The sequence below is a fragment of the Triturus cristatus genome, chromosome 4_1 (genome assembly GCF_964204655.1).
Source record: "Triturus cristatus chromosome 4_1, aTriCri1.1, whole genome shotgun sequence".
NCBI lineage: Eukaryota > Metazoa > Chordata > Amphibia > Caudata > Salamandridae > Triturus > Triturus cristatus.
In genome coordinates, this window is record NC_140585.1 from 1,101,926,531 (window position 1) to 1,101,943,049 (window position 16,519).

General features: G+C 45.9%; 1 protein-coding gene across 2 annotated transcripts in view; it reads left to right on the forward strand.

Annotated features, from left to right (window-relative positions):
• REDIC1 (regulator of DNA class I crossover intermediates 1) overlaps positions 1 to 16,519 on the forward strand; it is a 960,655-nt gene that overhangs the window by 475,254 nt on the left and 468,882 nt on the right. For both annotated transcript variants that reach the window (XM_085654103.1, XM_085654104.1), the window contains one exon: positions 4,177 to 4,374. In XM_085654103.1, the coding sequence (XP_085510229.1) occupies positions 4,177 to 4,374 (198 nt within the window). The remainder of the gene's footprint in view (positions 1 to 4,176; positions 4,375 to 16,519) is intronic.

Consider the following 16,519-nt stretch of genomic DNA (forward strand, 5'->3'; position numbering starts at 1 on the left):
GTAATTGCTTTCAAGATTACTTTATTCCAGTAGTGCAAATATGGACTACTTGATGATTGGACTCTATATACTACAGCATACTGCAGCCTTGATTTTGGTGCATGTGAAAACGTGGAAACATGCTTTTGCACTCCATTGGCTCCTGAGTAAGAAATAAGTAGTCTTTAAATCCCTTTGCATGAGGTCTTGTGTAGGAAGATCTCTACTGGAATATTTTTAGGGTCTGATATACGATCACGGTTCACAAACCAGGGTAGTGCAGATTGCACACTGGCCAATTTATGAATGGAAATTCAATGTATGATGTGACCTATGTAATAATTGGTCACATTGAAAATATTAATTGGCCAGCTAGCGGTGAGACCCACTGTGATTGGCTGTGAATGCAAGGATAGAGCTTTGCAAGAGACAGCAGATGTCAGTCTCTGCATTTGCACTCCCAAACAAAATATGTTTTTTTTAAAAAGCAACCTATGTCCATTAAAAACAGAGGGGTGGGACAGGGGGAAAGGAAACGTTTTGTGTTTGGAAATATATTGGAGGGAGCGTACTGAAACCCCTAGATGATTGCCTGCTCTCCGAGTCTGCCTGACACCATATTTAAAGTGTAACTTGTCCGACAGCCAAACTTGCGATTCAGTAACTGATCAGTGGTTTGCAGCCGCATTTACGGTTACAAACTATTGATACATACCTTCCCAGCTTAAGAGGAGGGGAGTCCTCCTTTCACGCCCAATCCAGACCACAGCTCTAAATCTTGCTCGTAGTGCTGGAGCATGTACCCAAAGGATATTAAAGAAAGGGAGGTCATGCTATTTATGGCCAGAACCAGGGAAAGAAGAGGTAGGTGCACGTCCCGAACAGATCAAGGCCTCCGGCGTAGTCTGAGTCGAGATCCTCCCGACAAACATAAGAGGAGGAGGCATTTGAGCAAACCCAAATGAGGTAAGTTGCCAAGACTCTTCGACTTCTCTTTATAACCAGAATTGGCCTCTGACTCCTGTTTACTTAGCACCCCTGATGCCCTCAGTGCCAGTGTTTACTTTGGAGTTTATCAACTCGGTGCTCCAGCCTCTGGAACCTGTACGCACACCCAAAAGGTTGGCACAACACCAGCTGGAAGCTAAACAGTTCCAGGAAAGGTATGCTCTTTATCATCTGTTTGACACGGCCTATGAACTGGAGGTCATTCAATAGCCCTTACAGAAATTTCAAGGACTTGTTGAGGCTAGTGGCATCATCACTTTCCCTTACTCGGAGTTCCTGGACCCATCTGGGCTCCTCCCTGCTGGAGCTACCTCATACCCTTCTGTTTTTAAAAAAGCAGCAGAGGTTCTGGAGTTTCCCTTGCCTACTGTCAAAGTTAAGCCTGACAGTCTGACTAAAGTCCTGCAACCTTCCACTACATTTAGGAGTCAATGTTGCCATTCAGTTCGGCTCTCCTATACTCCATTTTAACTAAGTGGACCAAACTGACCTCGACCCCTGCGTTCAACAGGTCTGTCGCCTGAAGATATTACACTAGCCTGAGTTATCCATCATTCCTGTCAGAGCACACTTTTTCTGGTAATTCAGGCCTGTCCCTCGGCTATGGTCACTCCTTGAAGTGTTCTTACTTCACTGGCTAACAGGGCATCTAAAAGGATTACATCTTAGGCCAAAAAGATCTTTCCAGCTGGGAGCCTGTCCTTGAAGTCCTTCAATGCCACACACCTGCTAGGGTGTTATGCCCACGCCTTTTGGCCCATATTCCCAAGTAGCATCAGGCCTATTTCCAAGAATTGATCAGGGTCTGTCAAGCAGCATCAGGTCAGGTTATACAGTCTGTTGCCAGGACAATGGGGACGTCTTGTCGCTGTCAGGAGGCATGTTTGGCTGAGAACCTCTGGGTTTTCTCAAATGTGCAATCCACCTTGATGGACCTCATCTTTGAAGGTGCCAGACTGTTCGGGGAAAAGGCTGAATTAGCCTTGGAAAGCTTCAATCCAGTTCTGCCATGGCCTACTCTCTTGGTCTGCAGCCCCGAAGGAGGGAATTTCAGGTATTCAGAAGTGTTGAGGATTTTGGAGCAGCCTCAGTTTCTGTTAACATCCAGGGGCTCTTGCTGAGAAGTCGTCTATGAATCTTGTTCTGAGAAAGTACAGTGGCAGTGGGAAGAGCAAAAGCCATGCACCTTCTCAAGCAGTCACTCCTTCCTCCTCCAAGCCATCTGAGACCGGAGGGAATCAGATGCACCTTTTCTACATGCTTAGAAGGCCGTAACTTTGGACCAGTACGTCAACCAGATTGTGGATAAAGGTTATACCTTACCCTTTCAGCAGTCTCCTCGTAGGAGTCCCCCTCCCTTTTCAGACTGTTCCCAGGAACATCTTCCCATACTGTAGTCAGAGGTGGCAGCCTTCCTACAGAAAGCATCCATGGAGTTGCTGCTAGCTCAGGAGATTGGCCAAGAATGCTACTCACTGCACTGCCTTGTTCCAAAGAAGGGCCACGGTCCCTGTCAGATCTTGGACCTCAGGGTTGTGAACCTCTTCCAATGCAAGAAGTTCAAGATGCTTTCTCTTGCTCAATATTGGAGACTGGATGGTGTAATTTGACTTACAGGACATGTACTTCCATATACTGATCTTGTAGTCCCACAGGAAGCACCTGTACTTTGTGGTGAGCACGACTCGCTATCAATTTGCTGTTCTTCTTTTTGGTCTGGCATCGGCACCACAAGTGTTCACAAAAGTAATGGCAGTGGTAGCAACCAATCTTAGGGGGTCGGGGATTCCAGTTTTTCCCTATCTGTACGACTAGCTTCTGAAGGCCAGGACTGGAGATGGTGCAGTCACACATGCAGTTGACAGGATACCTGCTGCATGACTTGGGTTCTCCTTCAGTGACCCCCATCTCATCTGGAGCCCTCTCAGCTCTTCCTGGTTATAGGAGCAGTACTGTATACCACCATGGGCTGAGCATTTACGGCTGCACAGGGACTACAGGACATAAATTTGTTGTTCCCGTGCATCCAGGAAGGTGTTCAGATTTCAGTCCTCTGTGTCCTGTCTAACATCCACTAGTTGGCGCTTTCTTTAGCCCAGGAAAGTTGTGGTATGGTGAAGGGGTATCAATAAGCCTTGCCTGCTTTTCTTTGTCTCCCAGATCATCTGTCCCTTTTCAAGTCTTCCATTGTTTGACATTTTTTGTGAATGATCTGACCAATAGGACTTCTTTCATTTCTTTAATTATGATGCAGTGGTATTTGGACCAGGTTCTTACTTTTGTGATGGGAGCTTTCTTTGAGCCCTTCACAGTTGTTCATTAAGGCTTTTAACCAGGAAAACGGTTATCCTTGTTGCCATTTCTTCTGCCAAGTGTGTCTGTGAGTTTTGACTTCTGTTCACCACTTTTTATCCTCACAAGTTAGAGATCAGAACCAGGGCTGCTTTCCTCCTGAAGGTTGTACCCCTTTTTCATCTGGGTCAGTGGATCACTCTTCCTTCCTTATTTGCCTAGCCTCACCCTACATAGGAAGAGGAGAGGCTGTACACTATGAAACAAACTAACACACTCTGCTGCTAGTGCTCTTAGCGCCATGAAACCGGTCATTGAACGCTCGCTGTAGAAGTTCTGTATAACATTACATAACATACTATTTGGATGATGTCATCAGTGATGTCATTTGAGATGTCATCAGTGATGTCATAAATTATGTCATAGAACATGTCACGAGGGATGTAATATGTGAGGTCAGAAGTAGTGCATGGCGAGGCACAAGTTATAGTTATCTCTGCTAACCATAACTGGGGAATTTCTGTATGTATTTTTAGTTCAAAACGTTGATGTTGTCACTGGCATATCCACCTAACTTTAACCTTACTTGAACCTTTTTTTCTGTGAATAGTTACGTTTTTTTTTTTTAAACAGAGACAGATCTGTTTATCACACCAAACTATAATGTTACTTTAACCTTTGTTTTTTCAGGGAAAAAAAATAATATATATATATATACATATATATAAATACCCACCGAAAATATAATTATTGGCAGACCAAATTTACCAAGTGCATGTAATGGTGAGAAACAGTCTAAGACCAAAAGGTTTATTTGGGTCTCAGTATTATATGGAATAAGAAGTTTTTTTTTCTTATATCTGTTAACATGTATATATTCTTACTTTTTCTCACCAGTTATCACCAGTTCTAGAGTCGAGTAGCTTAAGTTCTCAAATGGAGTGTCAGTACAATACATCAGAAGACTGTAATATCTACCCGTCATCATCGTCGCAGTCTTGGTCCCCCATTTACAAATACATTTCAGAGGAAAGCGACACAACACAAAGGGGCAGTCCTTGGGCGCAAGCATGTGAGGAAAAACAAGATACCCAGGTGATTTTTTTTTTTTAAACTTATTTTTTCTACCTTTATTTTGAAACACTTGGTTTTGTTAGGATTAAGTACGTTAAAAACTCTTTATAGTGCACAGTATAAAAAGGTATATATTTATTTACCGGTATAATGTGGATGCTGATCTACTCTCATTTTAACATAATCTGGAGAAGCCAGCTGATGAGTCGGTTATATTTGCTAACACATTTCTCTGTGTATGTTGTGCATATATATCCATGTTTATTTCCTTGTCAATCTTGGCCGCACATGACCGGCAGTTGTGTGCTCCAGGTTGTTATGCATTGGTTCTGATTGCTTACTACTACTCGTCTGCTCTTACACCTAATCTGCATATTCAGCGATTTGTAGTTGTCGGCATGGGAGGGTTGCTAGCAGCAAAAATCTGTTTGGCACATTACTGCTTTATAAATATCTAAGTCATGAGTATTTCACAAATCGCCAGGAGTCACTGGTATGTCGCCAATACCGCTGAAGTGGTTTCCAAGGTGAGGCTTAGCTCAGTACACCATTCAGAGGGTTTATGCACATTAAAGAAGACTGTACTGCTCATTTCAAGGCCCTAAGATTGACAAACCAATGCTAGGACCTCATGCTACACAAACACACAGTCTTTTAGCCTACGAGGTCTGAAAAGTGACGATCTGTATTAACTCTAAATCTAGCAAAGTAATAAGCAGTTCTGACATGTTGTAGGCCCCACTCTATCAGTCATGCTATATGTGAGAACAGTGGGTCAGGAAACAAGAGTGCTAGCAGGAGCCAGAGCGAAATCACCTAAATGTGAGTAGGCAGGAGCCAGAGAGAAAGCTTTTCAATTGGGTGCTGTGTCAGTCCAGGATCTGAGGAGAGCAGGGGCTAGATCCAGAGCTGAGATCACGTCCGAGCCTCACTGTGCATGCATCTTTGTTTGTGTGCATACATATGTGCACTTTTGAGTCTGTGTGCGGCTGTAAGAAATGGGTTATTAGTTGAATAGGGTGAAAGCCCTACTCAAGAAACTACCATAGTCATTGTCAGGGTGACTACAGAAGTCCCTAAATTAACCTATGCTTAACCCCTTGGAAGGTTGGCACAAATCAGTCAGGCTTAACTTAGAGGCAATGTGTAAGGTCTTTATGCAGCACTCAAACAGTAGCAAAAGCAGCAACTAATTACCCACAGAGGAGAAACTCTTACCAAGTTTCTCCCAAGCACCATCAACCTTCATTTCAGCCAAATCTTCTCCATGATTTGTAATATTTCTGATATAACCCTCCAAACTCTTACTCTTATCAGGGATATATGTGCAGCATTGTTGTATTTTCAAGATATTGCACACTCTGCCCTCTTTGGCCAATAATACATCAAGGGCAAGTCGATTTTGTAAAACCTTAGACCTGATTGCAACCATTTCAGTATCAATCATCAAAAACCCACCAGCAGTGTCTGTTGATAATCGATCAACCACTGTGGGCAATTTTCTAATTTTATGTGAATTTAGAATGACTCCAACTGAAGGTATCAATGCTCCAAAAATATCTCCCACCATTTCTGAAAAACGTGCTCCCCTTTTACTACGCATTACTCCATTCTTTACTTCATTCATTCCATAGTAGGCATTCTTACCACACACATAATAGATTCCTGGAAAGACAGGATCAATTGCTCCTCTTATTCCCCATCCTCCCGTAATTGGAAAAACATGGACACACTCACTAGAACCAATGAAATAATTGTTATATTCAGTTTTTAATCTAAGCAAGCAAAGCTTCCAGCTATGGTGCCCATCCAGAGTCATGGCAGTGTATGTCTTAACCTTTTTATAATTTCCTTCTCTAGAAGGCCATGGAGGTACATGAGACTTTTGCTCAGCAGCTTTTGTCTTAAAATGTTGCCTTCTATCCTCTACCATGTTAATAAATTCTATTTCTTCAAACCGGAAACTACAAGTTAAATTTTTCCAATGCGCATATACTGTATCTATTGGTTTTGTTGAATGGAAAAATTCCTCCATAAACTCTGCATCTTTAGCACTACTTACCCTATTCATGTCCTTTATAATTGGAGTTTTTGAAAATACAAAATCCATGTTAGAATAATAATATTGTACGCTACCCTTCTCATAAAAAAGACTAGTTAAGACACTACAAGACACTCCACATGTTAAAGGTAGGTGATGGTAAGTCAACCCCTCTGAGACAGACAATGGTAATTGCCTGCACACATAAAAATCTCTCACATTCATGGTGTCCACATATTCGTGCAACAACTTAGTAAAAACATTTAATGAAAAGTCATAAGTTGACTTATCCAGATGATAGATACTGTCATCTACCATTCTCTCTACATTAGTATGTGAGACCTCTTTAAGACCTTTAGAATCTATGTTCTCACTCATCACACTGTTAGTAATATTTCCATTAGCTAACATAAAGACAGGCACAATAACAATTAGTGTTAACCATATCAACATTAGTAATAGGATACTAAAGAAGCAAGCATTAATACATTTACGTTTAAAACTACGATTTTGATAATCAGTCTCTATTGTATCTGCCATTTCTAGAAACATTTGTATAGATTCTAAAAAACTTAAAAACTATTATGAAAAACTATCCAAAGTAGTGTATCCAAACACTTTAAACCTTCTTTCTTCACCCCCTTTTTTCTTTTTTCTTCTTTTTTCTTTTTTATATATGTATATATTTAAATATCTTCACAACCTTTGATTAAATCTCTGCTTCAGTTCTCTGAAAGAACTTTCAATTTTCTGCACCCTAGTTTACACAGTTCTTTTAGGGTGACTTGTAACTGTTTGCGTCATTTGGTTCTACACCAGCATTTTCTTTGCTCTGATCTGTGTGCTCAATTTCTTCCAGCACCACATATGTCCATTCAGGTGCTGTGTATTTCTTGTTTGGAACTCTTGCTCTTTTTGTTTTACGAACTGTATCTTCTTCCGACTCACTCTGTTCAGTCTGGCTTGATACTTCTACTATTGTTTCTGGTGTTTTCTTTTTCAGAGTGTAGTTCAATCTTTTCACTCCTGTTTTCCACACATCACCTTTTCTTGGTTTCTTAACGTTAACAGTTTCCTCTGTTCGCAACTCCTCTTATTCGATTCCTTTCTTTGTTGCACTTGTTCTCGATTTTAGTTCAACACTTCTCCATCATTGACTTCAACAGTAGTCTTATGAACCCCAGTAGCTGGTGCCCACATTATTCGACTTTGTTCCGGTTCAACAGTTTCAGGATTTGCACCTTCGGTCTCTGTGGCCTCAGGCTCTGCAGCTTCTAGCTCAACTTGACTCTCTGCCAGTTGCTGTTCTTCCTCCTCCAGTCTACCAAGTGGACTTGGGACTCTTCTTGTATGATTCGCATGTATCCAAATCGGCAAGCCACCACACTTTAATGCTGTCGTTGTCACAAGTATTACCTGGTATGGCCCGTGCCAACGAGGCTCCAGACATGACTTTCTTACGTGTTTCTTCACCAGGATCCACTCTCCTGGACTTAAATCATGTGCTTGCTCTTGCTGTGTTGTGGTTGCAACTTTTCCAGCTTGATGAGACAAAGAACGCACCACATGAGCCAATCCTTTACAATAATCGAGCACTAGATCATCAGTAATATTCATCAGTTGATTTGCTGGTACAATCGGCTGTCTCATTGCTCTCCCCATTATGGCTTTGTGAGGGGATATTCCAACCTTTTTTTATCAGGAGTGCTTCTCAGACTCCTCAGTACCAAGGGTAGAGCATCTGGCCATTTCGGAGCTGTGGATGCACACACCTTTGATAGCCTGGATTTAATAGTGCCATTAATTTGCTCGACCACACCTGAGGCTTCCGGTCAATAGGCACAAAGCAGCATCTGTTCAATTTGTAAAGCTGCACAAATCATCCGAATTATTTCATTATTGTGCCTCTATCCGTTTCTAAAGAGACTGGAAATCCAAATCTAGGAATGATCTCTCTTAAAAGCAATTTAGCAGCTGTTAAACTATCATTTCTTCTTGTTGGATAAGCTTCCACCCAACGAGATAACGGACAAACCACAACCAACACATATTTCAGTCCATTACAAGGAGGGAGATCTATGAAGTCAGCCTGTAACCGTGTAAATGGTCCTGCTACTTTTCTAATTTGTCCCCAACTAATAACAGTCTTTCTCCCTAGATTCTGCTGCTGGCAAACTATACATCTTTGACAAAGACTCTCGGCAATAACCCTGAACTTGGGGTTATACCAGGACTGCTTAAAAAGTTTAATCATGGCATCCCTTCCCACATGTGTCAATCCATGGTACATCCTGGCCACAATAATAGGCAATCTGGCATTACTGGCCTACCATCTGTACACACCCACACTGCGTGTACAACCTGATTTAATCCAAATCTCTTTTTCTTCCTCACTGACCTCTTCCTGCAACTGTCTAATTTCCTTCCATGTCTCTACCAAAGAGAACATCAAGTGACAATTTGGATTCTTCTTCTCTGTCCCTTTGTTGCTTGAAATTAAATTTTGTGCACAAAAGCGAGCCACTTGGTCTGCGTATCTGTTCCCACTGGTCACAGTATAATTTCCTGATTTATGTGCCAGACATTTGACCACTGCAATTTCTTTGGCCAACTGTAATGCATCCAGCAAGTCCTTTACATTTGTGCTGTTTCTAATCAGGGATCCTGAAGAAGTCAGAAACCCGCGTTGCATCCACAATTGTCCAAAATCATGCACCACTCCAAAACCATATTGACTATCCGTAAATATGGTTATTCTCAATTTTTGCCAATTATGCAAGCTCTTGTCAAAGCAACCAATTCTGAAATTTGTGCTGAATTTACCCCTTTTAGACAAGATGCTTCAAGAACCATGGCCACTGTACACACAGCATAAGAAGCTTGCAAAACACCTCTTTCGTTCCTCAGACAAGAACCATCTATGAACATCACACAGTCTGATTCTGACAAAGGTTTATTTTATATCAGGCCTTGGTTTGGTGCACAACTCTGTCACATCCAAAAATCACTTCTTCACAACTTGTACTCGGCAGCAAAGTTGCTGTATTTAGTGATGTGCATCTTGTTATTGTAACATTCTTAGCACCCAAGATCACTCTCTCATATCTAGTCAAGCGACTACTCGTAAGATGCTGCGTTCATGTCCTTTCAGAAAAATTTAAACAAAATGTGGCACATACATTTTCACTGAATGTCCCATTACAATTGATTCACTCTGCTCCAGACTCACACATGTAGCAGCCACTGCTTTCAAACAACCTGGCAATGCTGCCACCACTGAGTGCAAAGTAGCAGAGAAATATGACATGACGATGCGCCATGCCATGTGTTTGCGTTAAAACTGAAAGTGCACATCCATCTTTCTCGCAACAGAACAACGCAAAATCTTTACAATAATCTGGCATTCCTAATGCAGGTGCTCGACAAAGACTGCCTTGCAACTCAATAAAAGCCTTCATACTTTCTTAAACCAATTGGATTGGACCGACTACATCTTTGTGAGTCAATCTCTGTAATGGCTTGGCTATCAGTGAGAAACCACTTATCCATTGTCTGCACTATCCGACCATGGCCAGAAACATTCAAACTTCTTTCTGTGTTCTGGGAGGACCCATTTGCAATATCACAGCAATCCAATCTTGTGATACTTTCCTGACTCCTTTCTCAATTTTGTGTTCCAAATTTTGAACCTCTTTCTGGCAAAATTCCAAGTTTGCTGGTGACACTTTATGCCCACCTACTGCCAAATGGTTCAGTAGAGCAATTGTATCTGTCACACATGCCTCTCGTGTCTTTGATGCCACTAATAGGTCATATATGTATTGCACCAATACTGAGTCTTCTGGCATTACCAATGACTCCAGGCACGTTTTTTCAAAATCTGATTAAAGATTGAAGGACTCTCTGTATATCCTTGAGGAAGTTGGCACCATGCCAAAACACGGCCTCCGAACCGGAAAGCAAAAAGATATTGACTATCCGGATGTAAACGTATCGAGAAAAATGCTTGGCACAAATCAATCACGGTGAACCATCCTCATTACAGGGAATTTGATAAAGAATCACTGCTGGGTTTGGCACTATTGGACAACAGGGTCCACAATCTTGTTCACCTTTATCAGGTCTTGCACAATCCTATACTTGCCACTCGATTTCTTAATTCCCATAATAGGTGAATTACAAGGACTCCCTAATATTTCTCTCAGGATACCCTGTTCAATCCTTTACACAATTACAAGAGTAACTCTTGCAATAGTTCCAGATCTCATTTTATACTGTGGTGTTTTTGGAAACTCTGCTCCTTGTTTGACTGAAATTTGAATAGGATCAACTCCTTTCATTAATCAAATGTGTTGCCCTGTAAAGTTCTACACATCAGTCATCACTGTATCTTTCAATTCAACAGCTACATCCTTCACTATATATAAAGGATATAAATCATTCACTTCTGTCCCTTGTCTTGCTAACATCACCTTCAAAGCAACATCTTTATCTGGCATTTGAAAAGCTATGCGATCTGGTGTAGATTAGATGGTGCAATTCATTTTGCACAACAAGTCTCTACCTAAAAGGTTTACCGTACTTGTGAATGTAAATGTATGTGTCTTGTAAAGCGCATTGCTGCCCTGAGGCGTCCTGGCACTGTAGACCGCTGGGAAACCCGTCCTGGCTATCCCTGTGAGATGGTCCCTCCAGGGTATCTCCAAGGTGAAACCAGGCATCCCCGGCGAATGTGGGGGGCCGTTGTGGAGATGAGGCAAGCTAATGCCCAGAGTCGCCGAGTGTGATCCCTGGTTAGAGTAGGCACCGAAGCGAGAATTATCGAGTCCGCTGGCCCTGATCCACGACCCTGCTGCGTCAGGGATTGAACCCTGGTCCCGGGCCGTCCTCTGCTTCTGGGTCTGCTTCCTCTAACCAGTGAGCCACACCTCTCCACTTGTGTCACACATCACAAACCGATGCAAATCTCTAAACTATCCAATGTGAACCACCATTGGTTTGGTCACCGGACTTTTAATTACCTCATTTGACACTCCTACAACTTGGATAGTTTCTCCCGAGAGGGGTAGGATTGGAATTTCTGCTGCTCTCACAGTAGAATGGGTAGCACCAGTGTCCACAAGGAATGTAATATAATTAGCTACCACTTTCCCATCCACAAAAGGACCAGACTGATCTACCTCCAGAGCTGCGCCAAGCCCACACTCTTCTTCCCACCTCAGGCACCGCCATTGAGATGAATCTGAATCACTCTCAGGACACTGTAACCAGTATTGTGAAATCATTTGTACATTTTGATTCTTACCGACTTGTTCAACCAAAAGAAATCCAGCATTCGTACTGTATCTTTGTACCTGAGCACTCACATTATTAGGCATTGGAGCTGGAGGCACTTGTACCTGTTGTACCTGCTGTACCTGTGGTGTAACTACCTGTTGCTGCTGCATCTGCATCTGTTGTTGATTCATAACCACTTCATTCTGCATCTGTGGATTAAAATGTTGAACCATTCCATTATTTCCTAAAAAGAACTTAAACTCGTTCTTCCAATGTCCCATCTTCCCGCGCGCATGACAAGGATATTTCTTTTTCATCTCTTCTCTATTGTTTTAACCTTTACCTTTTCCCTGAATTTGCACCTGAACACCACCATTTAGTACAACATTCATATTAGGTGCCTGACCATTCAGAAAATTCTGTTTCTACCCTTTTACTTTAAACCTGTTTGAGAAGAATCAACAAAATTTAAATTTTTCTGCTGTGCTGCTTTCACCTGTGCCCACATCATTTTCTCTTTCAGTTTCTTATGCCTTGACTCAATATCGTCACTACAGTATTTTGCATACTTCAGAATTTCATCAACTGTCTTGTTTTGATAACAAATCAGATGCTGCTGTACCATATCTGAAAGAAACACGTTAGTTAGATTCCTTACCTTAGAATATCCCCAGGCGTCAGGCTGGATCCGGAAAGATTTTCATCAGCAATAACCTTGCGCGCCGCAAGGCGTCGTCTGCGGCTCCGCGTACTTAGACTCCGCCCTCGCGCGCTGACGTCAGTTCTTGTTTTTTCCGCGCCAGTAAGCGCAGATCCGGGAAGAGCATACCCTTTTAGTCACTTTTTGACTAAACTTTTGGAACTTTTTTGGTTCCTATTTCGAGTCGACCTCGACTCCTGGTGCCGGTAGGGATGCCTGGGTTTAAGCCGTGCGACGCCTGTCACCGCCTGATGTCGGTCACGGATCATCACCGCCGGTGTCTCTACTGCCTTGGGGCCGACCACGATGCCGAGTCGTGCCTCGACTGCCGGGCCTTGACCTCGAAAGCTAGGCGGGAGCGGTCCCGCAAGCTGCTCGAGATCCGGCAGTCGGCTCCGCGCCGCCCAAGGACCGGTCGCAGAGCCGCAGCCATAACCGCTTGTCGGGGTCCAACTCCTCGCATTCCGGTAAGTCGAGGCACAGCAAGAAGTCGAAGAGAGGACATCGCTCTTCTGACTCTCCTCACCGGTCGCCAGACTCGGCTGAGGGTTCGGGTGGCACCACCCGCGCGGCTCTGTTGGAGCCGCAGGAGTCGCATCTGGCCCCATACCTCTCGGTCCCTGGGCCCGATGCGACTCAGACGGAGATTCAAGACTTCCTCGTGGCCTTGAGGAGTTTCGCTCCGCCGTCGAGACCTGCCGGCACGCCTTTGGACCCCGCAGGTGCGACTGGGGGGCCTAGCCTGGATCCCGGTTGACGCCGGTCGACCTTACGACCCCTCCGACGGTGTCGACCGCTTCGTAGCCGCCCCCGGCGCCGTCTTCGGACAACGTCGTCCCCAGGTTTAGTCCCGGTCCGGGCCCGGCGTCGGAGCAGCGCCGCCCGGCGCTGTATCTGGCGCCGATGGATGACAGATTCATCTACTGCCCGGCTCCGACCTTTCCACCTGTTTACCAGGAGTCGGATGACGGGGACGACTGCGAGGGGTCTGAGGACCCTCTGGCACACCAGTGCCAGTTATCTCCGGACTGGGCAGAAGAGCTGGGGGATGCCAGTGGTCTTGATACCTCCCCTGACACTGGCTTAATCTCTCCTCCTTCCGTGGCTAAGGAGGAGGGTGCTACCTATTCTGTGGTGCTGCGCAGGGCTGCCGAGGCTCTTCAGCTAGAGCTCCCTGCAGTGGCCGTGAGGACTAACCTCCTCACTGAAGTGCTTCAACCACCGATAAGCTCCTCGGAGCCTCTGCTGCAGTTCAAGGAAGCACTGACAGACGTTCTGATGGGCACCTGGTCCAAGCCCTCCACAGTCCCTCCTGTGGACGGAACGTGGCCCGGCGCCACAGCCCCGCACCGGGCGACCCCAGCTTTCTGTCGGTGCACCCCACGCCTAAGAGCCTGGTTATCCAGGCCTCTACCTCCCAGACCGCCTTCCTGTCCGCACCCCCGGATCGGGAATCCAAAAGGTTAGAACAGTTTGGAAAGAAACTGTTCTACTCTCTTAGTTTAGGGTTGCGGTCTATCAACACCGCGTGCCTTTTGGACCGTTACTCCCACTCTTTGTGGGATACGGTGGCAGACGTGCTGCCCCAGTGTCCAGATGAGGCCCAGACACGGCTCGCCCAGGCTCTGGCCGAGGGGCGGGATGCGGCACGGTACTTGATACGATGTGGGCTTGACACAACAGACTCGCTAGGTAGGGCACTTGCGACCACGGTGGCGATTCGTCACCACGCCTGGCTGAGGTCCACGAATTTCTCCGGGGATGTCCAGAGCACCCTTATGGACATGCCCTTTGATGGCCGTCGCCTCTTTGGCGACAAAGCGGATAGTGTGATGGAGCACTTTAAGGACTCCAGGGCTATGGCCAAGTCCTTGGGCCTCTCGGCCCCACGTCCGCAAACTTCCGCTTTTCGCCCCTTTCGTGAGAAAGCAAAAGACACACAATTGATGGACGGAATGCAGAACAAATCAAAACATTCACCCCCAGTCAAGAGATCTGGGTTAAATCCATCATTCTCTTGCACACCATGCCACCCCAGTTTAGACCTGGCTATATGCAAATCAGTCTTGACCCTGTGCCTCATGGGAACAGTCCAGCCCGAACTGCCAAGGCAGGTCCTCTCTGGACCGGAAACAAGCATCCTAGGACCGGTTTCGGGGTTTCACCCCTCTTCAGCCAGGATAGCTTGATTCCAGTGGCACACCCTTTCGTGGCTAAGGAAGGGGCGCCCCTCACGTCCGTCTAGCCACAGGCCGCAGAACCAGCCTCAACGCGGACGTGGATTACGCCGAGGCGTAGCGGGGGGACAGAGAGCCGGTCAGCCCACATCTGCCCCAGCAGCATCTGCCTCAAAGCCTTCCTAGTCCGAGCTTTCAGGCCCATCCCATGCCAGTGGGAGGCAGAGTTCGCCATCACCTGCTCCACTGGTGTACCATCACATCGGACAGGTGGGTGCTGCAAATCGTCCGACGGGGCTACTCCCTCCCCTTCGAGGCGACCCCCTCCAGCCATGCCACCGCAGAACCACCGCATGTCGGGGGATCACTTGCAACTTCTACATGAGGAAGTTACGGCCCTCTTGGCCAAGGGGGCCATCGAGCGCTTTCGTGGCCCAGATCTAGGTTGGGGTTGTTATTCCCACTACTTTCTGGTTCCCAAGAAGGGCAAAGGGGGCCTACGCCCTATCTTGGACCTCAGGAGCGTCAACGCCTTCCTCCGGAAGAAGAAGTTCAAGATGCTCACCTTAGCTCAGGTTCTGGCTGCCCTAGACCCTGGAGACTGGATGGTAGCATTGGACTTGCAGGACGCTTATTTCCACATCCTGCCGGCCCACCGGCGTTACCTGCGGTTCACGGTGGGCCACGAGCACTTTCAGTTTACTGTGCTCCCCTTCGGCTTCACCAGTGCTCCCCGGGTGTTCACGAAAGTGATGGCGGTGGTCGCAGCTCATCTGCGCAGATTAGGGGTTCCAGTCTTCCCTTATCTCAACGACTGGTTGTTGAAGGCAGACTCGCCCCAGGCAGTCGTCTCTCACCTCCAGACTACGGCCAACCTCCTACATTTGCTGGGGTTTTCAATCAACGTGCCGAAGTCGCATCTGAGTCCCTCCCAGAAGCTCCTTTTCATCGGAGCAGTTCTGAACTCAGCGCAGTTCCGGGTCTATCCTCCGGAACAGAGGGTTCGGGATATTCAGGCTCTGAAACCGATCTTCCAGCCTTTATCCCGGGTTTTGGTGAGATTGATGCTGCGGCTACTGGGTCTGATTGCCTCCTGCATCCTGCTGGTACATTACGCCAGGTGGCGGATGCAGGCTCTGCAGTGGGACCTGAAGTTTCAGTGGGCCCAGCATCGGGGCAACCTGTCCGACCATGTCTTGATCTCGGAGGGCACTGCAAGACAGTTGCAGTGGTGGCTCACGGACCGCGATTGGGTCAGTGGCAGATCCCTCTCCCTACCACAACCGGAACACGTAGTGGTGATGGATGTGTTCCTCCTGGGATGGGGGGGCCACATGGGAGAGGCGGAGATCAGAGGCCTCTGTGTAAGGGCTGCCAGGAAGTTCTGCAGGAGCGTCAGGAACCTGATGAGAATACCTCAGCCTTCCCCAGCGGTCTTCCGACTCTATCAGACTCTAGTGATTCGGAAGACTCGCCAGGGGATAACAGGGTAACAAAACAAGGGAAGGCGGGTTTGCACTTCAAGGGCGTAACTGGCGTCTGGTACTGAAGAAAGGGGACACACACCTCGCACACACCCTGTAAAAATAAAGACTGTGTAAATACTATTACATGAGAACAACCCTCTTGTAGAACTCGACACTTGACTTCACCTACCACTATATGGTGACTTCTAATCTTGTAGAGTGAAGGCGTCAAGGAGTCAACTGTAACGTCCTACGTAAATGAGAGCACAACTTTAGAAGGGAGTAAGAACCAACACTAGAGCCTACTCTATTCCTTCATGCAGCTTACCCCCAGTAGTTCTGTTGAAGGACTACCGACTCCCCGGATTCTACTTTGCCTGGAGACCACTGTGGAGGGTAGTTGTTCTACTGAGACATATATCGCAACCTGTCAAAACAATAAAGATTCCCCCTGAGTTCCCCTTCTCATTTTAAGCATACATTTATTGAACAATAAAGCAGCGCA